The sequence below is a fragment of the Cibotium barometz genome, chromosome 26, assembly GCF_041138505.1.
Source record: "Cibotium barometz isolate CiBa-2024 chromosome 26, ASM4113850v1, whole genome shotgun sequence".
Classification (NCBI taxonomy): domain Eukaryota; kingdom Viridiplantae; phylum Streptophyta; class Polypodiopsida; order Cyatheales; family Cibotiaceae; genus Cibotium; species Cibotium barometz.
In genome coordinates, this window is record NC_141071.1 from 41,574,639 (window position 1) to 41,599,246 (window position 24,608).

The 24,608-nt window shown below is 41.2% G+C and overlaps 1 protein-coding gene across 7 annotated transcripts in view; it reads left to right on the top strand.

Moving 5' to 3' along the window:
- LOC147623979 (HAD-superfamily hydrolase, subfamily IG, 5'-nucleotidase) overlaps positions 1-9,192 on the top strand; it is a 112,032-nt gene extending 102,840 nt beyond the window's left edge. For 5 of the 7 annotated variants that reach the window (XM_086820650.1, XM_086820649.1, XM_086820648.1 and 2 more), the window contains 4 exons: positions 5,282-5,342; positions 5,446-5,505; positions 8,652-8,714; positions 8,836-9,192. In XM_086820650.1, the coding sequence (XP_086676776.1) occupies positions 5,282-5,342; positions 5,446-5,505; positions 8,652-8,714; positions 8,836-8,958 (307 nt within the window). In that variant the 3' untranslated portion in view covers positions 8,959-9,192. The remainder of the gene's footprint in view (positions 1-5,281; positions 5,343-5,445; positions 5,506-8,651; positions 8,715-8,835) is intronic. The other 2 variants (XM_086820655.1, XM_086820654.1) reach the window with 1 other exon arrangement.
- The last annotated feature ends 15,416 nt before the right edge of the window (positions 9,193-24,608 follow it).

Sequence of the window (24,608 nt, forward strand, 5' to 3'; positions counted from 1 at the left end):
GGCCAATCGGTGTCTGATGGATCTTCATAGAGATGCGAGCCTTTGGTTTTAGCCAGCGTTTGAGGACAGATTCGCAGCCAGTTTACTTTGCGCTTGGGATAATCTCAGGCCAGCCCTCAGACAGACAATACCAGTTGTCTAAAAGGAGCGGCTTCGACAGCCTTTGGTTTGAAACCCCCTAATCCATTTACCCAGTGGCCACATGTTAGGAGCCCAACTGCATATATCTTGGGGAGCCTTGAGCACGGGACCAATTAGGTCTCTTGGAGATTGGATTGCACACATGCGTTACCCCTGGAGGAGCAAGAGAGAGGCCTGATAGGGATCCGGGGTCGAGATAGGTTCAGCATCGACATTGACTCTGCTATCCCTCGGGAGTGGTTGATGCCTATTCTAGACCCGACTCCCCCAGTGTGGCTAGGAGTGTTTACCAGACATGACATCCTGGTGACGGTCCACGGAGCAGATGAGGATAGTGGGTTGTTGACTTTTTCTATTGGTTCCTATGGCAGATTAGAGAGATCGGAGCCTCCCTTGTAGGACTTCAGAGGTTGCACCTTGTAGAGGGTGAGGTTGATCGGTTTTCGGGCACGAGAATGGCACATAGATCTAGCACCGACCAAGGTGGCCATGGAGAGACTATGGTGGCTATGGATTTGGGAGTGCCATTCTCTCACGCGGCTACAGTGGGACCCGGAAGAGTGGACTTGGCATGATCCTGCGGTTTGGCAGGAGACTCCGGATGCCCCCTTCTTTGCATATACAGCACGGATCCAGATGCCTGAGATAGATGGCACATCAGCAGCAGCAGCACATTGGCAGTCACAAGGTCTATCACAGCGCTTCCTTTCAGATTTTTGAAAGAGGCTTTGGGACCGTTTTCGGCCTAGAAAGATCACGCTCTTTCTTTGGCTGATGGCACACAAGAGTTTGGCGGTCGGTACTTGGCTGGTAGTTGGAGGTGGGTTAGTGGCTTGTCCTTGGTGCGGCCTTCATCAGAAGTCTCAACGACATTGCCTTTGGGATTGTCTGAAGGCTCGGTAGATTTGGCAACGGATTCTCTGCATCTTCACTGCCTTCTCCTCACAGAGCGGCCAGCCGGAGGAGAAGCATCTCTTTCTCTTATGATCACTTGTTTCCCACCCTTATGTGAGACGAGTTTGTGTTTAGCCCTTCATGGTTGTACTTAGCCCTTTGTGGCTGTTTTTCTTTAACTAATTGAGGGATCTCTTTCCTGGAAAAATAATAATTCATGTTTTGTGTTTAGGAGATTGGAGTTGTAACAGTTGGTATCAGAGCTACCTAAACGCAGAAGATCACACGATACATGGGTAAAGGTCTTAGTAAGCTTTTCCTATTTTCTTTTGATGGTTGCTTCCAGAGACCTGATGGCTCTTTCCCCTATGTTAAAGGGTTCTGTGGGTTTCACACCCACAAGGAGCAGACATAGATGGAGCAGATTTTTGATAGATTCTTGAGTTGTACTGAGTTGAACAACATGGACTAGGATTCTCCTTGATTACTCGAATTCATGGTAGACCTATCTGAAGGACTAGATCCGGATTGTGATCTGAGAGAGGAGTTGATCTCTTGGGAGGTTCAGATGGAGATTCACACCTTGGAGACATCTACCTTGGTGTCCCATGTAGTACGCGATATTTGACAGATTATTGTTCTGGATATTTGAGTTATGTTAGGTACCTTGTACTAGCTTTAAGATTAGTGGTCTAATACAACAAGGTTAGGGGAGCCCTGGGATTAGAGGAAGGAAGCTCATACAGGCGGCTAAGGCTCATGTTTACTAATAGCCAGTATACTTGGTATTATTAACCATGAGCCTTAGCCGCCTATATCAGCTTGCTTCGTCTAATCCCAAGGCTCCCCTAACCCTATTGGATAAGACCACTAATCCTAAAGATCGGTAGGTATGTAACATCAATATGGTAAAATCTAACCCACTATAGCATGAAAAATGTAGAGGCTGTTTCTTATTGCGTGTTTAACAGGTTCCAATACTTTACTTTTTCTTTTTATTTACGAGGGATTCTTAGTAATGAAATCACTCCTTACAGAACCAGTCAGCAATATGGTAGCAGGAAATCATCCTAGCAGCAGAAAATGGTTGGAAAGGGCAGTTTACATAAAAGGATTCCATACTCCATGTGGCTTCTGTTCACTTGGACTTGTCTTGGATACAAAAGGTGAACAACATCCCCCGACCCGCCCCCCCCCCCTAGCCTGCCACCCTCTTTTAGTTTTCATATTTCTATCTCTAGCCTATGTTGTGGATTTAAATACAAGATGGGACCTGAGGCCGTCAATGTGCAGGTCAAGTGTGTGTGAGTGTTGACCAAAAGAAGTGGAAGAGGGAGTGCCACATGGATGATGATGTGTAAAGTGGGATAAGGCTGCAAGTCCCACAGGGCAAGTCTAAGCACTTACCCAGATCAACAATTGGAGCAGACAGCTCTTTTCTGAATTTTGCAATTCGTGCACTATCTGTGGCTCTTCCTCCAGATGAAAGCCTCAGCATTTGACTTGGAGCACTGCCCCTGGTTGCATTCTCAGATACTGTGCTTGCTGAAGACCCTGATCTTTCAAGTGATGACTCAGTTACATCAGGTCCAGAATTCTCTACCTTCAGAGCATTTTTGCAAAACCAAGGTGAGGATGCTCTCAGCACCCGATTTTCCACGTTCTGTGTGCAGCTTTTCACAAAGCTTACGTGATACACAGTATAAGCTCTCTTCACAAGGTCAAAGAGCCTCAAGCTTTAGCCATTAGCACAGACCAGAATCTTCTCTGTAAATCAGTCCATGAAGTTGTTACAAGAAATCCAAGGTGAGGGTGCTTTTAGCACTAGATTTTCCATGTTCCCTGTGCAGCTTTTCACAAAGCTTATATGATACACAGTATAAGCTCTCTTCAGAAGGCCAAAGAGCCTCAATCTTCAGCCATCAGCACAGACCAGAATCTGCTCCGTAAATCAGTCCATGAAAACTCCAAGATAGTCCCCAACACCGAGCCAAATGAGTCCCAGGAACATCCCTGAAACATCCCCAAATCTGCCCCGCAACAATCCTCGATTCCACTGTTTACAGCCAGTTCTGAGGGCGAGAGGGAGATACAGAAGCTGCAAGTTGACAATCCTGTAAATGGGCGATCAGTAGAGAGAGAAGCTTGTTGCTGTACGGCCAGTGTATGGGCGCAAGAGAGAAGACAGCACTGCTGTACCGCCACCAATATTGATGGCCCTTTTCACATTATTTGGCCCATAGTCCATGGCCCATTATTTATCTTTCATATATACATAATATATGTGCCCGGGCCTCCCATATCATTATAAAACATCCCCACCCAAGTATATTTCGTCCGAAACATGCATCATATCAAAGACCGATGTATGAGCGAATTATGAGTGAGGCATCATGGAAAGTCACCAGCACTAATCCATGTATAAAACTGTCCAAGAGAGCATGAGTGAGCTTAATGGCTGTAACTTCCAAGTTCTGAGGCAGCCAAGGTGTGCTCACTGCTGTGTACAGCTTGTGAGAAGGATTGAAAGTGGGCCTGTGAAGGAGCTCGAGTCTATGTTCAATCCCAAGGAGGGGCCGTGGGCCAGCGCACATAAATAATAGCAGCCTGTTTTTTCATTAAGCCCTTATCACAGGGCAAGTACCTGTTTGAAGGTACTTTAGTACCTTAGGTACTATATTAGGTACCTTTGGTACCTTAAGTCACATCAAGATGGCCGTTGCATGCCAGGCCGTCCGTTGCGGAAACAGGAACGCCATTCCCGAAACGGCAAGAACCATTCCCTAGGCCATGCCATGTCAGCACCTGTTCCGAGCCATTCCTGCGTTCCATATGAAAGGGAAACGGCGTTCTGCCGTTCCAGACCACAAGGAACAGCATTTGTTGTCACTATGCTTTGCATACCCAAAAACATTGATGAGGGGTCTCCTTAGTTGCAGTGCGTCAATAAGAAGAAGATGGCACTAGTCTGGCTTTGGCCAGAACTCCAGAGTCCTCCTCAAACGAAACCAGGGTCTACATACCACAGTCCCACAACTCCTTGTGACTATGCTTTGCATACCCAAAAACATTGATGAGGGGTCTCCTTAGTTGCAGTGCGTCAATAAGAAGAAGATAGCACTAGTCTGGCTTTGGCCAGAACTCCAGAGTCCTCCTCAAACGAAACCAGGGTCTACATACCACAGTCCCACAACTCAGATTGGGAGGAGCATAGGGAGTAGACATAAAAAAAGAAAGTGGTTTGACTTCGCCTCTAGTTGTCAATACATCCCAACTTACTATCAATCTTTGATGGAGTATTCATTAAACTTCCAGAGTCTCAATGCTAACCTACAAATTGTATGTGTAGGGAGGTCTATACACAATGCTCACCTCACTATCCCAGAATCCCGATAGAGAGGAGACCAGTGACTCATCCTCCACAGCCTCCACCGTCTCTCAATAGAGTATAGGGATGGCCCCTTCCCTTGTTTAAATTCAGTCCAGTAGACTGCAAGGAGGTGCTGGTGTGTGGGAATACTCCCAGCCAAGAGACATGGAACACTTCCACTCTGAACGTGAAAGAAACAGATGAATCAATTTGTGCAATGCTTATTTGAACCCCACGGAACTGTGCAGTTAGCCTCTTTGTCTCTGTTTCTTGGAGGTCTTTGAAATCCTTCCATGGGCCAATGGAAGAGATCTGAAGCACTCCACTAGCCTCCAAAGGGGCTTCTGGTTTTGCTGGACATGGAGTCATTCCACATGATGGGCTGCCTGTCTCTCATTTTGTGTTCCAGGATTTGACTTTGGAAAACAATGCGTGAGTATGTTCTCTAATGTCTTCCTTTATTGAACATCTTGTGATCCCCCACCCCCACCCCCCCCCCTTCCCCTGTTTTTGCTTCAAATAGCATGTTTAAGTGCTCTCTCTCTTTCTCTCAGGTACATGCACACGTGCATGCTCACACCCACGCACATGTGCACATTCATGTGTAAAGAATTCATAGAAAAAGTATTGTATTATTGTTGATTCACGTGGGCTTATCCAGAGGAGAACTCCACTTTTTGTAATTGCTAGCATTTAAATGCGTTTATCCTCTCTAGATGCTTTACCTTGGATGTACAACCTATTGTGGCTTATGCTGTACTTATTTTCTGTTGCAGTAAACCTGGTTAGAATATTTGTAGCATCTCAGGTTCGTTTTTAAAGTTAGTACGTTAACCAAACCAAACAAATATTTGATTGTGCATATTTTTTTATTAGGTGCAGCAAGGGCTCTGGTGGCAGTGAGAAGATAATGATTCCAGAGAGAGACGAATTACAGGTAATTTTTTTGAGATATTACATAGACCTTCTATATCACATGATTCAGTTGAACCTTACTTGTATGAGTGCACACTAATCAATTCAGAAGGTATCTCTTGCAGGTGCAAAGAGATAGAATTCGAGATTTGCATAGAGAAGCTCTTAAAGAGTGCCATGAAATGGTAAGATTTAAAGATTTGCAAGAAAATAATCAGACTTGATAAGATTTTTGTTGGCTAAAGATTTGTTAACGATCGAATCCACAAGGTACAAGGAATGTAGTACTAGCTGCCTCAATAGTAAAAATATGTTTGAATCATGTATAGCACACCTCTTCTTCAGTTACCTATACCGCGTGTTCAAGGCAAAGAAACATGCCTTGCAGTGGTGGAGATTTGTGTCAGAGGCAACCAATTGCTTACCTTTAATCTTTTTCTTTCCATAGATGGCTTTGTCTTCTTCTTCCCACAAAAAAAAATGACAAAATACACCCAAAACCAGGCTGAAATCCTTTGAGATATGAGTTCTAAAATTAAAAACACCATCAACCTAGTACACACTGCTGGGAAGCCAGTGTCATGGACATCATAACACAAACGGCAAACCGTTAGGAGAGATGCTAGAAAACATCCCATGAAACCACTCTTCTATAAAAGCGGTTGTCCTGGCCATAGCTGATCTGGAGTCACCTTGTATCCTCATCCGAAAGGCTTTATCTATTTCAATGTAGATATTAAGTTATCTCATTCGCATCCCCTGGTTTAATGTATTGCATTCAAATGGCAGAAAAATACCTAGGTTTGAAAGACCTATTGATATGATTGGCAACTAGCTAGGGGTAGGCCCTTGGAAATTCATGAGGTATCAAGGAAAGCAGCAGTGAAACTGGAAAAGAGGGATTCACTTTGCAACTATTGGGCAAGTGCCAAGGGAGAAGTATGGCTGGAAGGGTCAGATTTGCTACAAGCAAGCTTGGGACTGCCACTTTATCTCAAACTACCTGAAGCAGTGGCTAAGGAGTGACAAAAGAAGCCATCTTTTATGCTTTAGAAGCATGCTATTAGTGACTTGGCCCTTTTCTCCTTCAAATTTATAGCTAACAATAACCAACTGCAAGGCTGAGAACCCTATAAGCACATGCCTGAATCACCAAGTGATGCCACAGATTCCAGGCCATAGTTGTTACGAGGCGCGCCTCTAACGGTTAGAGGCGTTCGACTGCCTGATCGAGGCGTCCACAAATTTTATTTTTATTTGTTTGTTTTTTTTTGCTGGTTTGAGTCTTTAGATGGGGGCTTTAAGGGCCCAAGGCAGCCCCTCTCACACACACACACTCTCTCTCTCTCTCATTCTCTCCCTCCCTCCCTTAAGCCTTTCTCAAGACCCAAAGTTTAAAGTTCAAACTTCAAACACACTAGGATGATGATGTTTTTTATACCCACTTTTGGAGCTCTCTATACTCTACCGGTTCATTTCATTTTACTTTGTACCCTTAAATCTTGATGATGTATCAAGATGATGATGATGATGGACTATTTTCGTCTCATAGGTCATTTTGGCCTTTTGTAGACGTTTAATACAGCTTTCTTTCTTTCACACACACACTCTCTCCCCCTCTCATACACACCCTCTCTCTCCCTCCCTCAAGGCTCATACATACACACTCTAGTCTCTCTCTCTCTCTCTCTCTCTCTCTCTCTCTCTCTCTCTCTCTTAACTTTCACTGTATATATTATATCTATCTTTCACTATATATATATATATAAAACAGACGCCTCTAACACACCTCTAATGTCTCTAAAAAATACGAGTCTTTCGAGTCGCGTACCATACCCGCCTCGTACCAAATGCCTCTAACAACCTTGTTCCAGGCTATAGGTGCAAGGGAATGCTGCATGGCGCTCCTACATGAGTTGTGAGCTGCCCTGAAGGTGCTCCTGAAAGCAGCTGCGGAGAGTGTATGTGTTTGGTCAAGATGGACCTGATAGACTTCGCCGGGATAATATCCTCACTGCATCACGCAGCCAAATTTGCCAGGCTGCGATGCTGCTGATGAGCTCCCACAATCTGGTCTGTGGAAGCTGTAGAGTTTCTTTCACGTGCATGCAGTCTTGTAAATGTGCCCCTCTTCACTATCGAAGCCAATCTAAAGCTTGGTATTGATGATGGTTCAAAGCTTACAAACTTGTATAGCTGATTCCACATCAGTCTGTAGTTTGATTTGTCTCACTGTCACAAAGCCCTGAATTGTCATCCATTGTAAACAGTGTGGGTCAAATTCATGCATGAACCAAGCTAGCCTCAATGGTTTCCAAGTAGAAGAAATATTATTGAGCATCGTAAGGGCACTCCAAATTTGGTCTATTTTATGCTTCCTGTTGAATTTTGAGTACAATTTGTATTGCTGTGGGGGACAAGAAACATCAAAGATAGGAGGTGGACTTCAGGCTGTAATTGTTTAATCAATCATGACATTATAAATTTGTCCGGTAAGAAGCAGCCCACATGCACTTTAATTCTTTGACGCAAGGGTGATGATTGGATTGAATGTCTAGACCATGTGACTTTGTGAAGTATATGTGGTTGGATCCCACAATGGTCAAAGATACGTTAGGGTGGATGGAGTTCCACACAGTTATTTTGATTTCAAGACTATGGAGTCATATGGACTCCCCACCTGTTCGATGGGGTGTAACTATGGACACGTTAGGGGTGGAATAGGTTTATTTCCCCTTCCTGGTGAGAGATCTTGCATCAGTGAGGTTTTTTCCCGCCCATAGGCACATAGAGAGCCCCCATCCATAGGTGCCCTAAAAGTAGACATGCGTATTTACTGGTTGTGTGATATGTAATGCAATATGAAGGTGGGATTTGAGGAGGATGAAGCATCTCTTGGCAGCTGGCGCCTCCCTTTTATGCAATGCAGATGCATGGGTCATTGGAGGCGACTTGATTACAATCTAGCAACCCTAGATACAGAAGGGAAGGGAGGGAAGGAAGTGATTACCGAGTTGCTTGGGAGGTACTGCTTGGGCCAGAGATGCTTTCTGTAAGAGAAAAGTACCAGAGACATGCAGCCAGCTTCCAGCTCACTTGTTTCAACAGGAGTAGAAATGCTCTCTAGTTCCCATGGCGTGAGACCTTGACAATAAGTTAGCATTCACTTAGTTCCTCCTCTCCTCAACAACACAACCCCACCAAACCCCCCCCCCCCCCCCCCCCCCCCCCCCCCCCCCCCCCCCCCGCGGCGCCACCCCAGTCTGTAAGGTCATCCTGAGTCAAAAGAAATGGGTGGAGGTCTCATTTTAGATCATGGATCGTTTTGCAGTTTCACAAGACCTGGGGACAGCTTATGAAGACGGGGTATCAAAACTCTCGTTTTGCACATCAGGTTTGAGCTAGTGGATGGATGAACATAATTTAGTTGTTTGAGATCTAATCTATGGAGTCAATTAGTACTAAATATTGTATACAATCTGATTTCAATCTTCTTGTACATTGTCAACTTTTAGGTGGAGCGATACGCATGCTTATACACAAGTCAGGTGACAAATCTATGCTACTACTCACCTGATAAATGTTATAGGACAAGTGAAGACTTCATGCCCCACGAGATGAAAAGCTTGGGCATTTGATGTAATAATCATAGGCACAGATGAGTTCAAAAGAAGTGACTTCTTTTTTTAATTGATTTTAAATACTGGATAGGAACTATAGCAGTGGTGTTGTCTTTTATTTATTTTGGGGCTGGGCAAAAGACTAGTTTAGATAAACAAATATTCAATAGAGTAATGGTAGTGAAGCTGTTGTTAGTGTTCTGCTTGCTCACTGATTGATGAGAAATGAAGAAAGAAAGCTATCAAGAATCACATGCACGTGCAGAGCAGACTTGTGGATTGTGTGATGGTTTCTTGCAAGGTTTGAACTCTGGTTCTTGAATTGATAGTTTAGTAGAATCTCTCTCTCTCTCTCACGCGCGCGCGCGCGCGCGCACACACACACACACACACACACACGTGTGTGTGATTTCTCGAGTACATCTCACCAGTAATTGCCACTTCACCATTGAAAAAAGAAGTCCAACAGAAACAAGGTGAGATGGGAAAGTTGCCCATAGAATTGCATCAATAATTCCATAGTAGGGGAATACTCGTCTCCCAAATGCAGAGTAACTTGTACATTATAATGCTAGAATCTAGTGACTAGTTGCCTAACATTTTTTATCCACAAAATTATCCCCTACGTTTTTTCCAACCTCATTGAAAATACAATTGGAGGCAACTAGAGGTGGAGTTTGAGGTGTCTATGTGGTTAAGGTAGGGTGTACAACACAACACAATTGGAGGCCGGTAGAGGTGGAGTTTGAGGTAGGGTGTACAACACAACACAATTGGAGGCAACTAGAGGTGGATTTTGACGTGTCTGTGTGGTTACGGTAGGGTGTACAGCACAAGTGGGACTATACCATGCTGTCACGCAGGAGTAGTGGTATCCTTATGTTGGGTGGAGATTGAGTCAAACCACAAGGCCAAAGCCTTGAGAACAAAGATTTAACATTTATATTAGGTATTCCTTGCAAAGGTAGACACGGGGATAGTAATGTAGAAGAAAACTCTTTTTACATAATATGTATTAATCATAAGAATATGATTTGGGAGGCAAAAGAAAAAGGTAAAAATTGAGGCAAAAGCATCTCTCTCTCTCTCTCTCTCTCTCTCACACACACACACACACACACACACACACTTTTTTTTTTGTGAAAACTATTGTTTCATTACAAATGCAATGTACATTCATAGTTGTCCCAACATGGAGCAGCTACATCGGAAAACTAGAAACAGTAATAAAACACTTACAAAATGGGCTGTGGAAAGATCTCCAAGAAAGTGGACATCTTGGAGAGATTGGGGCAAGGAAATTTTAAAAAAGGCGAAGACATCCATCGAAGTGTCCAAACAACTGAGTGTTGCAGGCCATAAGGCCCAATAATCGGGGTTAGAGGGATACCTACCAAAAAGCCAAAAGTGCCTTCAAAAGGGAAGGTTGGGAAAACAGGGCATGGAGAAGAGTTGTCAAACGAGCCAGCAAATCTTGAGTGGTAGGACAAGGCTTTAGAAGATGCAGAACAGTTTTGGAACATCCAATTTTATTTCTGTAAACTTTTGTTTAGGCATCATATCATGAACTGTTGTAGTGGGGGTCTTGTTCATAATGTGCACAATAGTCTACTGCTTCTAGTTAAAAATAATGTGGCATATTCTTTTCAGATATTAAGGCATGTGCCACTTCTATAGTGTGTCTATTCTTTCTTTTTATATAACACCATTCTATTATGGAGTGCACCTGCATGTAAACTGTCTCTTGATTCCCTGCTTTCTTAAGAAATCACTGAACTCATTGGAGAAATACTCTCCCCCACCATATGATCTCAGGCATTTTATTTGTATGCCTTTTTCTTTCTTAACCAAGACTTTAAATATTTAAAAGTGAGAAAACACCGGATGCGTACACACCCCCACACCTTTTTTTGGGGGGGGGGGGGGGGGGTGAACTGTGTTGTCAAATCTTCTAATCGAGAATCCTCAAAACGAGAGGCTCTCATTAAAGTACATCTAAAAATAATAGAAAAACACTTCATAGTTTTGTTGCTGTTGATCAATATGTTGCAGGTCCAGGCTGTCATTCAATGACTTATGGAATATATACATAAATGCTAGTTCGAGGTTGTGCAAACACCTCATAATTACGATCTAGCCATATTGTCCATATCGTGCAATATCTTGGCTAGGCAAAGAAAAGAGCATATTCTTGTAGTATGGATGCATCCAAAACTTTTTTTCAAATGTCACAATAGTGAATCTGATTTTGCATATTCGAAAATAGAATATTCAAAAAATCGATTGTGTCAGTGCATGCCCAAAGTAAATGATAAATATTCTCCATTCGATGATGACATTGCAAACAATTTGGAGCCGCAATTTTTCACTTTGCCAAATACTCTCCTATCAGGAGCGTTCAGTGAGGCATATCCACAGAAAAACCTTCTATTCTAAAAGAAATTTGGTTTACCATATCCTTCCCAAATTACCTTTCCACCATCGTAAGGACTTGTTTATATGCCACTACGGATCCATATGTCCCTTTATCCATGGTTGTGGAAGCGATTATCTATATGTGCTTGTCGTTCTTAGTCCAGAAAGAGGAAAGTTTGTAACATAACTTGGTCGGTTGTTCTTTAGCATCCAATCATCTTCATTGCGGCCAATCGATATGTACAATGTACTCCCTTGTCTTGCTAGTTGAGCAACAAGTCTCCATACACAATGGTGGTGGGCTTCCAATCACCATCATCATTGTGCTTGTGAAGACAATAATGGTGTGCTTCTAGTTGATATAACATCTTCCATTGTGCAAATTCCTTTTGGTGCTAAAAAATAAGCTTTTCTTGGCTCAACCTTAGTCAATGGTGTATCAAATGCTCTGTTCCAATGCACATTTTCAACTACCAATGTGTATTCATGAGGCAATGGCCTATGTGCCTAATGCGAATGTATGAGCACTGACTTCCAATCTTGCAACAATTTGGAAGAGTAGGGGCAGCTTCGGATTTTTCCTTGTACCCGACGCACCAAGATATTCCAACTAACGATTCCAATGCCCAAAAGAATTAGCCTTGTAACAAGCACACATTGTAGTTAGCATCTATGTCCATGGCTATCCTTGTTCCACGAAAGTTATTATGATGGTACTTTTCTAACCTTGTGCATGGTAATGCACATTCAAGATATTGAACCCACCATGCATTTTAGAGTTGCATACATGCTCCATTTTCAATAGCCTCAAAGCCCTTCCATCAGTGCTTATTTTTCATAATAGTTCCATTGCTAATGACATGAATGTGTCTCCCAAATTAGCAATGGCAGGAAGAACTGTAAGCCATTATGGATTGTGCTATTCACAGCCTTACATGCAAAGGCCATGTAGACAAGTGCGAGTTATCAACTTTTTATTTGCATCCATGCAACTGCATCTTTGAAAGATATGTTCCAACCCAAAGGATATCCCAAATACCTAGTGATTTAAACCTCTTGGTCAGAGTATACTATGCCGATCCACCTGTTTTAGTGGTAGCAACTTCAACTTTCTAAAGTTTATTTTCAACCATGCTATTTTCCTAAAAAATTGCAGAATATCCATAATCATTCACATCTCTTGGAGTACCTGTTGGCAAGAAAAAAGAGGAGTCAACATATGCATGTGCAACCATTGATGACTTGTTTGGCTGTACTCGTCCATGTAATTCTTCTTCTTGAGTAATAATATCCATATACATCAATAAAGGATGAGTGACAATTGCATACGACATGGAGCTCAATGGGCAGCCCTGCTTAATCGATGTTCCCAAAGGCTAGGGTGATGTAATCTTTTCCCAATGATTCATCTAGTTGTGTTGTCTACATACAGCTAGTAGATGACTTGTCATTTTTGAACCGAAAACCACATATACAATAATTCCTATTGCACTGTATCAAATTCTTTGGCAATGTCTACCTGTAGTAGCAAGACCTCCTGACCTGTATATTTGGTATACTCCGTTCCCACATAAGCATTACATATGTTGTTTGTTATTTGTCATCTAGGAAGGAACCCATATTAGGCAGGATACAATCGGAAACCGTTTGTTTAGCACCTTGGCTATTCTATTGGAAATCATCTTTGTCACCAATTTGTATAGCACTGGCATTAAAGTGATAGGTCTCCAATCAGCCAAATTCAAGCATACATTCTTTTTTGGAGTCGATTTCACAAGGCCCTCTTCCCAAGAAGCACACATCACTCCTTGTATCCATGCACCATTCATCATTGCCAATAGAATGTCTTCAGTTTCTCTCGAAAATGTTGAAAGAACCCAGAACCAATCCATCGCATCCCGATGACTTGCACTTACCTAGTCTAGCAAGAGCATTTTGCAGTTCCATGTTCGTGAAAGGGGATTCGCGTAGCATCTTGTTATTTAAGAATTGGTCACATTTATAAGCAACATGGCTTGCCCTTTCAACTCTTCCCTGCGAGACCTAATGTAGCAAAGACAAATTGGAAATATGACACGCATTCTTTTTCGAGTTCATTTACATCATTGGTGCACTGACCATAAAGCTTTTGCACACGATGTAGGCTTTGCTTTTGTCTCTTAGTATGCAAGCTTTTGAGAAATTGTTTTAACCACTAGCCTTTATCTAATAAAAGCTCATGCTTTGGTTGTATATGTTATTTTAAAAAAGAAAATCTATGAGTATTGCAATCTATCATATATCATGCATTTAATAGCTTTTCTTCCTCTTGTTGATTTAATTACCTTGTTTGTGCAACCTCATGCAATGCTTGCATATCCACTTTGCATCGGTTTATTTGCTCTCTTTGCTGTCCCATACACCATCTACCATATTTTCTAATGATAGATTGCATTATTCTTGCAAAGTTTCTCCATGTTAAGTCCATATCATAGCAGGCATCTTCTCTAAGTAATGCAATGATTTTGTATACCTTTTCTCGATATGCATCATGTGGACAGGTAGGAGCTATTAACTATGCACAGTCGTTTACATGGCAGCCTTGCATTGTCCATAGCTATATCAAAATGCATTCCCACCCATAATGGATAATTATGATGCATAACCTCTTCAATCCTTCGCAAGGCTTGGATTCCCATTATGCTCATTTAACTTATAGGCTCACTTGATACGTTGAAATACCATGCGTGCACGCGTACACACAAATGTATACATGTCGTGTGGTGCTTGCACACATACATAAATGCAAACAGAAATATTACTTACGCAATGCATGCATGCTTGAGTCCATTGAGCTTGTATACCCTAGAGATCACATTTTTACTTTCATTTTCATCATCTAATTAATGACTAGACTAAGACCTCATATTGCTAACATACTCTAGGCCTTATTTGGCCTTCTTGGGCATTAATATCCTCTATGCTTAATTTTTGCTCAATTTCATGGAAACTAAATGTTAGGTGTAAATCATGGAAAAGTTGAAGCATCATATGCTTGAATATTTGGCACTAAGAAGAAGAAGAAAAATTTGAAATTTGTTTCAAGCTTGAAGGGACCCAAGCACTCATACACCACTCCATTTATAAAAAAACAACACAAACACGGCCACGGAGCTCTCCACCCTCGCCATCCCTCCCAAAATCTCACCCAACTCTTCTATGTGCATTTCTTCTCCTAGTTGCCATCCTCCTGCTCTCATCTCTGCACATTCCTCTCATGCATGTCATCCATCTTTCTATCCAGTCCTTCCTTCACCCCACCTTGCCCTTTGTCCTGCCTCCCTTGGTTGACATTATGGTTTCTGCCCAGGCCAATCATTCTCCACTCTCACAAGCCAGGAAAACTCGCAATTCTTCACCACTAGACTAGCTCTTCATCCTCCAAAGTGACAAGTCTATGCACTTCCTTAATGCTCATTTACTTGGATGAGACTTCTTTCAAGTTGACTTCAACTCCTCGAAAGCCACATCTCAGGGCATTTGCTGGCAGCCCATCTTCTCTTCGTTTGCGAAAATTTTTGTTCTTCTAGTATCAGTTGAAATTTGTTCCTCTGGTAGATGAACTTTGATTTCTCACATTTCCTGCCCTTCCACAGGTTTATTGGAAGCTATTAGCTTCCATAGAAGTTGCATTTGGTCATGTTCTTGAAATATTATAAGAATTTTGGACTCAACTTTGGGCTCTCTATAAGAAGTGCCAACTCAGCTTAGAGAAAGATAATCCAAAAAGTCTAAAAAATAAGATGAAGTTGATTTTGGCATATTTTCTCTCATGTTCTTAAATGTAGATAAAGATATAAAAGATATATTCCTGATCTTAAATGTAGATAAAGAATGATAGAATACTGTTAGTTTTCAAAGTTTTAAATTACGCTTTCTTGTTCATGTAGTATAAACTACGTAAAAAGTGAAGTATATTTATGATTTGGTCAATTTTTGAATAGGCGAATCATTGTATTCAATAGATGAATCCATGTAAACAGTGACCTTGAACACTCCTGCAAGCAATGTGTATAATTGCTATTACGGGAGGAAGAGACCTTGGAGGAGCTGGAACTTCCAACATATCTTACTGAAAAGATCCCTAGGATTCTGGTTAGATTGGAAATTTTCCATAAAATCACCGTAGCTCAAGCACAGCTTTATCCAATACAGGAACACAATCTCATGACCCTCGAGCTATGGGATTTTTTAGCCCAACCAACATTCACAGCCTATGCAGAAAAGTATAAACTTTACATAATACTTGAATATACCATGTTTGGGGTACTTTGAACATACAATGTATATTGAAACTAATCCCCTTACTTGTAAGTTTTTTGTGGTTGAGTATGTGCTGGAAGCAGATTTGATCTTGGGGCATAAATGGACTATTGCTGCCCAAGCACCACTGTGCTTTGCTAGTAGCGATAGAGTCATCATAATGGTCAATGATAAAAAGTTGACAATACTATACTGTAAGGAAGAGGATCCAACCTTAATGGATTTCTATGATGCTGAATGCAAAAAGTTACAAGCCTCTTCCACATAAGCCCCTCTACACAATGACCTACCATCTGTGTCAACGACCAACTCGGATAAAGCATCTACTCCTTCAACCCCATCTGATACCAAAACATCACAATCAACAGCTATTCTTGAAGAAGTTCCCACAGTTCAACCTTCTATCTATAACAAGGAACTCAAAGGAAAAGACCCGGAGCCTATGCCACTTCATCGACAAACCTCACCAAAGGAGACAACCACATGCTCGAAGGCCTCATCTCATCAATAGCCACATGCTTGAAGGCCTCATCTCATCAATAGCCACTCCACTAGAGACTCTAGTCTCATCACCGTCACAACAATGCCCATGAGTCTTAAACTTGTAGTCTCCACGCCAACCAAAGTCAAGGAGGGTTGCAAACTTTCCACATCAACCCAAAAGAAAACTCCAACATGACAAAACCACAATCAAGGTATCTTAATAGTATCAAGATGTGGGTGGAGAAGGAGCTACTTGTAGCTCAAGGCTACTATGAAGGTGCCAATCAAATTTGGGTGCCTTGACAGTCAAAGCCTCTTCCCCAACGTAACACTTATAGAGGCCAAGAAAAAAGAAAAGTACTCCACAACACAGTCCACAAAAGCCTATGCAAGTTCCTTAAAGAACTCCACCAAGTCAATAAGTGTGAGTACCAAAAACACTACTGCAAGCACAAGGGTACTACCAAAGAAATACCAAAGCTTGGGTCCCCAAGCCCATCACAAAATCCCCTAAGCTTGCACAAAGAGATAGCCTCAGCACACCAAGCATATCAACCACCAATTTATAATGTTCATCAAAATGGGTACCTGTGCATGTGCTTTAATAACATGGATACTATGTAAGGTTCGACAAGAATGGAGGCCGAAGCAACAACAAGAAAATCACTCAACCACTCTTGTGCATTCAACACCAACACAAGAGCTTGTGTGTTCAAGCAAACAATCAGCAGTCTTCCCTACTGTCTCGATAACATTTGAGCAACAAATTCAAGAATCAATATCCATGACTACAATGGAGACTTATGAGCGCATCAAGGACAAACTAAAAAATGCTCTTATCACCCCTCTAGATGTGAGAAATAAGTGCACAAGAACCTGTTGCTCACAAGACAAGACCTAGCTAACCATAAAATCATTTAAAATAAAAAAACCATAAAGGTCAAAACTTGCAACTTCACGGGGTCAAAACCTGCAACTTCATGGAATTTCATCTCACGGCTTGCACTTCCACGGAATTCCATCTCACAGAATTACATTTCACGGAAATCCATGTCACGGCCTGCACTTTCACGGGATTCCATCTTACACGAAATTACCTCGGAATTTTCTTTCATGGAATTCCAGTTCACGGCCTGCACTTTCACAGAATTTCATCTCATGGAATTACACTTCATGGAATTTCAGTTCATGGCTTGCACTTTCACGAAGCTACCATTTCACGGGGTTAACTTTCACGGGTTTAGGCCATCTCACGAAATATCCCTTCACTCACGGGCGGCCAAAAAACTGTAATCTCACGAGTTCAGGTTTCTCACGAATTGCACTCTCACAGCTTAAGAGCCTGCACTTTCACGATTTAAGCCTCATCATGGATTAAGCCATTTGACACATTCACACTTTTCCAACGATCTTCAATAGCCATTATATATTTGTTAAGCTTTTTGCTTACTTTTTTTTTGGCTAAATTAATGTCGCAGCTGCTTCATGAGTACATATCCATACTCATGCATAGGAGAACATTTGCACCAAAGCCTCACCATCGCCAACTTCCAGATACATCTCTAGATGGGGGGGCCATGGTGGACAAAATCCTGGTCAATGGTACAACCTATCGCCTAGAATTCTCCTTCAAATTACAAACCTCTCCAAATGACAAATCCATATTCACAAATCAATGATCTTCATGTTGGAATCAGGGTTAGGGTTTCAACAATGCAATGATCTTCATGTTGGAATCAGGGTTAGGGTTTCAACAATGCACACACACAAGATAGATAAGCTTGAGAGTACACAAACTCACTAGAATATAATGAACAAATGTGTGCTAGATACAAAAGATAAGTATACACCCCAAAATGAGTAGATAAGAGGGTGTACATACGCACGGGAGAAAAAACCTCCTAGTGAGGGAAAAAGTGCCTCGGCGGTCCTAAGTGTGTTCACACACATGACTACCATATAATGCTACAAATCTCCCTTGGAGTGATGATGTGAACATGTACAGGGTATGGTCAATCAATCCTGAAAAGGTAGTAAGCCCAAAGCTTTATGAAAAGCTTCGAACTTTTCACGAGGAAGAGCCTTCGTGTGAATAAATTTTTCATGTTGTCATGTGTAGGTACATAGACCAAGCTGATCTCTGCTGAGATGTTGTCATGTGTAGGTACATAGACCAAGCTGATCTCTGCTGAGATTCTTTCCTTGACAAAGTGGTAATACACCTCAATGTGCTTAGTGCGAGCATGAAACACTGGGTTCCTCGCAACTGCTAATGTGCTCTGGCTGTCAGTGAAAATCGTAGTGCTAGACGATTGTCCAACACCCAAATCAGCCATAAGACGTCTGAGCCACACACACTCAATTGTAGTTGTAAAGCTGCCCTGTACTCAGCTTCACAGCAGCTGGAAGTGGCCACTGTAGGCTTCTTACTACTGAGCCATGATATAGATGAATCACCAAGGCGAAAGCAAAACCCACTAGTGGACACTCGTGTGTCATAATATCCAGCCCAATCTGAATCACTAAAAGCATGCATTTGTGACTCACCCCCCTTTGGATAAAATAATCCAAAATACTGAGTGCCCTGCAAATACTGAGTGCCCTGCAAATAGTGAAAAACCCACTTGACAACCTACCAATGCTTCGTACCTGGGCTATGCATAAATCTGCTCAATTGTGAGACCGCATACTATATATCTGGCCTCGTGTTGCATACATAAAGAAGGGATCCAATAGCCTGCTGATACAAAATAGCATCAAAAGAATCTCCTGCATCTTGAAGACTAAGTCGAGTACATGTCTCCATAAGTGTAGCCACAGGTTTACAGTCTTCAAGATTAAACCTCTTCATCAATATCTTCTATATATATTTAGAGATCATAACAACGTAATATAAGGCCATCAGATAAAATCATCATGCCCTTTTTGCATTGTAGTGATTTGTCATACAGGGACATTAGACACAACCACCATCAGTCAACCATGTGTTCTAATTATTTGTTAAAATGGTGCAAATTTATGCATCAATAAGTATCCAGAGACGTATAACTAAATGAAGCCATCTAAAAGATAAAAGGCAGAAAAATGTATCCACATGCAGGAATCTGTTGACAAGAAACATTAAAGAACAAGAAAAAAAGATAAATTAATACAATGTGATACGAGGGCTTTAAGATCCTTGAGAGGTAGCATATCATGTTGTAGTGATTTGATTAGAAAAGAAGCCCAACAACACAATAATGCATTAATTGGTAACAAATGACATTGAAACTACCAAAAAAAGAAAGATCATAAAAATGCATTATGAGGCCATCAGACAAAATCATCATGTCCTTCTCACATTGTAGTGATTTGACAGAACTATCATTCAATTGGCATTCTAATTATTTGTTGAAAAGGTGCAAAATTATGCATAAGCAAAGTATCAAGAGAAGTATAACTAAATGGGCCGAAAAATGGTAATGACAACGACAATGATATGAAGAAAAATTTAAAACACAAGAAACATTTGTTGAATCAAACGTTGAAGACTTTGAAAACGTGCCTCAAAGTTATAAATGGGGTCAAAAAGTTATAAATGGGGTCAAAAAGTGGTAATGACAACGATGTGAAGAATGCACGAAAAAAATTCAACGAGAGTAAGAATGACCTTAGTTCAATAATGAATGTGGGTAGGCTTTATCTAACGGTCTTTACACGTGGCACTCATGCATTGGCCGCCACCTCATGTAATCTTCAACACATTTTTTATCCATGTGTCAGCCATCATTGATTGTGAACACGTCTCACAAATGCATTGGGTGTAATCATTTTGCGTCATAACTATTTATTAATGCATACACGTGTCATTCTACTTCTTGCTTTCTCTTCTTTGACTATTCTACAATCTCATCTACACTCTATCTACACTTCGCAGGATCCACCTCTTCATCCTCAGGACTTACTGTGATCTCGTCTATGATCTATCTATGCTTTGCGGGCTCCACCTCTTCATCCTTTTCACTTACTTCGATCAAGGTAACTATAGACAAATCACCACAACATGAGATAAGACTTTGAATGTTTTTTGAATTTCCTTTTCGTGTTATAGTGTGTCCATTAATTTTATTTTATATGTTTGTGATACACTTTTGATACATTTGTGAAACTTTTAATACATTTGTGATATATCCTTAAGTGCCGATTACTACAGTGCAAAGTGAGTGATGCAAAGTCTTCGCATTACTTTTATCTTATATTACTGGTTGCATTTTTGTTTCTTGCATTTTTGCATTATTTTGTTTGAACTCCTCTACGTGAGAAATGGTAGTTAGGATTTCATGGTGGTAATTTTTTACGTCCTAAGTCAAAAATAAATACTAGTGACAAATCACTACAATGCAAGACAAGGCCTTATAATTTTTTTTAAATATTGTCTTTGCATTATAGTGAGTCATTCAAGTTTTTACATGCATTATACTTTCTTGATTATTTGTTAACTTATTTAAGCTTTTAATTAGTCATTTTGTGGAATGAAGAGCTCTACATGACATATCACTAAATGCGAGGAGGGGATCAAGATTGTGTCTGATGTCCCCATTTCGCATTGTAGTGATTTGGTGTTACTTTTTATTTTTTGGTATTTTTTAAAAAACTAATAACATAAATGCTTGTTTTAATTTTCAGATGGCGTGTACGAAATGACCCACAAGGCAATCTCATCGAATGATGATCCTAAAATCAGGGAAAAAAGCTTTAAAAGCTAAGAAGGCTGGTCCTATAGGAAGAGTATGTTCGCACTCTCGATAAAATGAGGAAACGGAGGTATGAGCAGCATAGATCCATCCTTTGTGAGCTAAGAAGGGTGCAAAGACACATGCAAAGTGCCATCTTGAAGCAAGTGATGTTCAATAGTCCTTGTTCCTCCGAAAGGAATGAAAAATGCTAGTTATTAAATGAGAAGGTTAGTGATTAGTGGGAATTCTTAATGGGGTGGGGGGTTTTGCGAGTGATTGCATTTTTATATTTTTGTGAGCATGCTCTTTTTTTGGTTATATTTTTTGCTCACTTTGTTTTTGGCAATCATAAGTAGAGTTACATGTTATTTATGTTATTTGGGAAACTAAGAGATGTTAATAATGGGGGAGAAGAGAAGGAAGGATCCGAAGGAATGTAGACAAAATCATCAGAACGAGATTGTGATTCTTAGTTCCTCATATGATTCATTGAAGCGACATTCATCACTTGAAGAATTTGGCCTTCGATGATATCCCTTTTTGTGGCTGGATTCTTATCAAATGTTGTGAATAGGACGTGTTCCTGCATGCTTCTTCCCTTGTGCTTTTTATGCTTTTATGTATATTTAAGTACTCTATAAGGAGATAAACATAAAGTACATTAAATGAGTCAAAGAGACTCTTATTGGGATACTACTTATTGAAGTAGCCGCTTATTGGTCAGACATGAAAGAATTATGTGATTTGCGAGGCTAATATAGACATCACTAACAAATAGAGATCAATATATTGTGAAGACTTTGGTTTGTGTTTGGAGAGGTTTGCAATTTGAAGGAAAATTCCAGGCGATGGGTTTTACCATTGACCAGGATTTCACCCACCATGGTCCCCGAGATGTATCATGTCGTTGTAGTATGGCGGTGAGTATACCCGTCTATCATGCAGGTGACCTGAGTTCGATCCCCGACAGCAATGCCAAAAATATTATGGCTTGCGCAAACCCCCATCGAAACACATCCAAAAATAAGATTACATGGCAAACCGCAAATGTCGTGGGGATCTTTTCGATGGCCGAGCTCGTAACCCTTGAGGTCTCTAAGCTCCACCACTCCTTAAGTAGAAATTTTGGCATAGCCTCCTGCGTACGTTGCCACCCTGCCATGTTGCACTACCTGCACTCGTCCCTCCTCTCACCTCACTTCACTCACACACACTCACTAGAATGCATATAGATGTCGTTGTAGTATGGTGGTGAGTATACCCGTCTATCACGTAGGTGACCCAAGTTAGATCCCCGGCACAGCGATGCCAAAACTATTATGGCTCGCACAAACCCCCATCGAAACATATCAAAAAAGAAGATTACTTGGCAAACCGCAAATGTCGTGGGGATCTTTTCGATGGCCGAGCTCGTAACCCTTGAGGTCTCTAAGCTCCACCGCTTCTTAAGTAGAAATTTTGGCATAGCCTCCTGTGTACGTTGCCACCCCGCCGTGTTGCACTACGTGCACTCGTCCCTCCTCTCACCTCACTTCACTCATACACACACTCACTTCACTCATGTGTATGAGTATAGATAGTGAGATGTACGAGAGTATTGATTGAGGTGTCACACTGTACGAGAGTACTGATTGATGTGTCAGCCATATAGATGGTAGATTGGGCAGTGGGGTAAAGACAAAGATCATATGCTAATCATGATTTTTTTTATTAGCATTTAATTGATCATTTGTAGCCTATCATGTGGCTAGAGTTTATGTGCATATATGCACAAGGTTATTTTATATATGTATGTATACAAGATTATTTTATATATGTATGTATACAAGATTATTTTATGTGTATGTGTACACAAGCAATTGTGTATGTATAGGCCCATTTATTTGGACAAGGTTACTTATATGTAAAGCAAAAGCCCAAAGGTAAAAAAGATATTGTTATTGGCTCCAAGGACTAAAAATATGACTATGACATAAATATCGTGTGTGGGAGAAGGAGAAACACATGTCAGGGAGAGATTGCACCCAATGATTTTGTTTTTATGTTGATAAGTATCTTTAATGAACCGACTATAGTGTTTAGTTGCCCCAAGGAAACCCCTCAACTGTCTCACTATTTTTGGTGCTAGTATTTGGATAAGAGCCTCAACCTTGAAAGGGTCCATTGCTATGCCATGTTTGCTAATGAGATGTCCTAACAAGATACCATACTCTACCCCAAAGACATTCTCTTCTTCTTATGTTATGATATGGTGCATTAATTGAAGGCGTGCATCTCTTGTTTATTTAAATTACAAGCTTTGTTTCAGGAACCCCCACATCCAGGTGCCGAGATTAAAAAAAAATCTTGCCTCCTCGGACCCCTACAAATACATCCTTGAACATCAAATCCAAGTGGGTGTAGAGATCCAAAGCCATGCCTCTGACACCAACTCCAAACTCCAAAGCTTAAGCAAGAATGAAGAGCAGTGGGTTTCCATCTCAGCTCATGTGCCAACACCACCTTCAAAAAATTTAGAATAGCCCATGGACTTTGAGTAGCAACAAGAGGCAACACCTTGCCCATGTGAAGTAGCCCTAATCATCCTTGTTCCCATCAAAGAAGAGCCATCATGGAGCCAAACCCCAAAGAGAACCATGCACACATTTCCTATCACTGTATAGTAACCCCAGGGCTCAAAAAGATCACCAAGACCCCACAACACTTGTGTGTGCCACATCGTAACACCAATTTGTAACCTAGAATTGGAAATACATAACTCAATCAAGTGCACCAGCAAAGTTAACCATGGTGGCATCCAAGCATTCTTCATGAATGGGAAAATGATTCTCCACCCTTGTTTTTATGATAGCAATTCAGTACACCAACAAAGGGTTTTTTTGATCGTGAGAGTGCTTCATGGACACACACATGGTTTTTATGATAGCAATTTAGTTAATTATCAAAGTGTTTCTTTGATCATGAGTGTGTGAGGGGCTGATGAAGCAACATAGCACAAGACCAGAGATGCCAATGGCTTGGGATCTTATGATCATGAAAGATCCGTGTAGGTTTTTTTGCACATGTGCACTTGCAAGGCAGCCAGGTCACTTCATGGAAGAATGACCATGGTATTGTCAAGCCTCCAAAGGCTATCTATCCAAGGGGGTATTTTTATTTAGCTCCCATATTTTAGTAACGACAAAGCATGCAATAGAAGGTGGCTCATCTTTGTTGTAAGGTCATTATTGACCTTATTCTCAAAACCACCGTTTTGAGAGAGTCGATGCAGTTGGGCTTCTTAGTGTCTTCCTCCTGTCGTCCACAATAGCTCACAAGCTCTTCGAGTTAAAGGCTATCGAAGGAAGTCTTACCTTTCCCACAGAAGGGCTTATAGGCTGAACATCTCTACACCTTACAATTCAACATGCTCCAATAATAATATAGTGACTACTATGTTGAAATACTGGTGGATCTGGATCCTGAAAAGATGTTGAAGCCAGAGGACCCTAACACTTATCATGCCACCATCAGACATGGGCTTAAGAGGGACCATACCTTCATGGTTTTAGAACACCTACATGGAGGTGGGATGGGAGCCATGGTACCTAGTGACACAGATATGATTGTCCTGGAACATGTCCATCTATAGTAAATGATCATCATATACTAGGGTATTTCCAGATTTTTGGCATTACATAGGGTACTACAAACTCTGTGCCTAGAAAGGCATGATTCATAAGAAGAATTTGTGCAAGCTTTGAGACAAGAAAG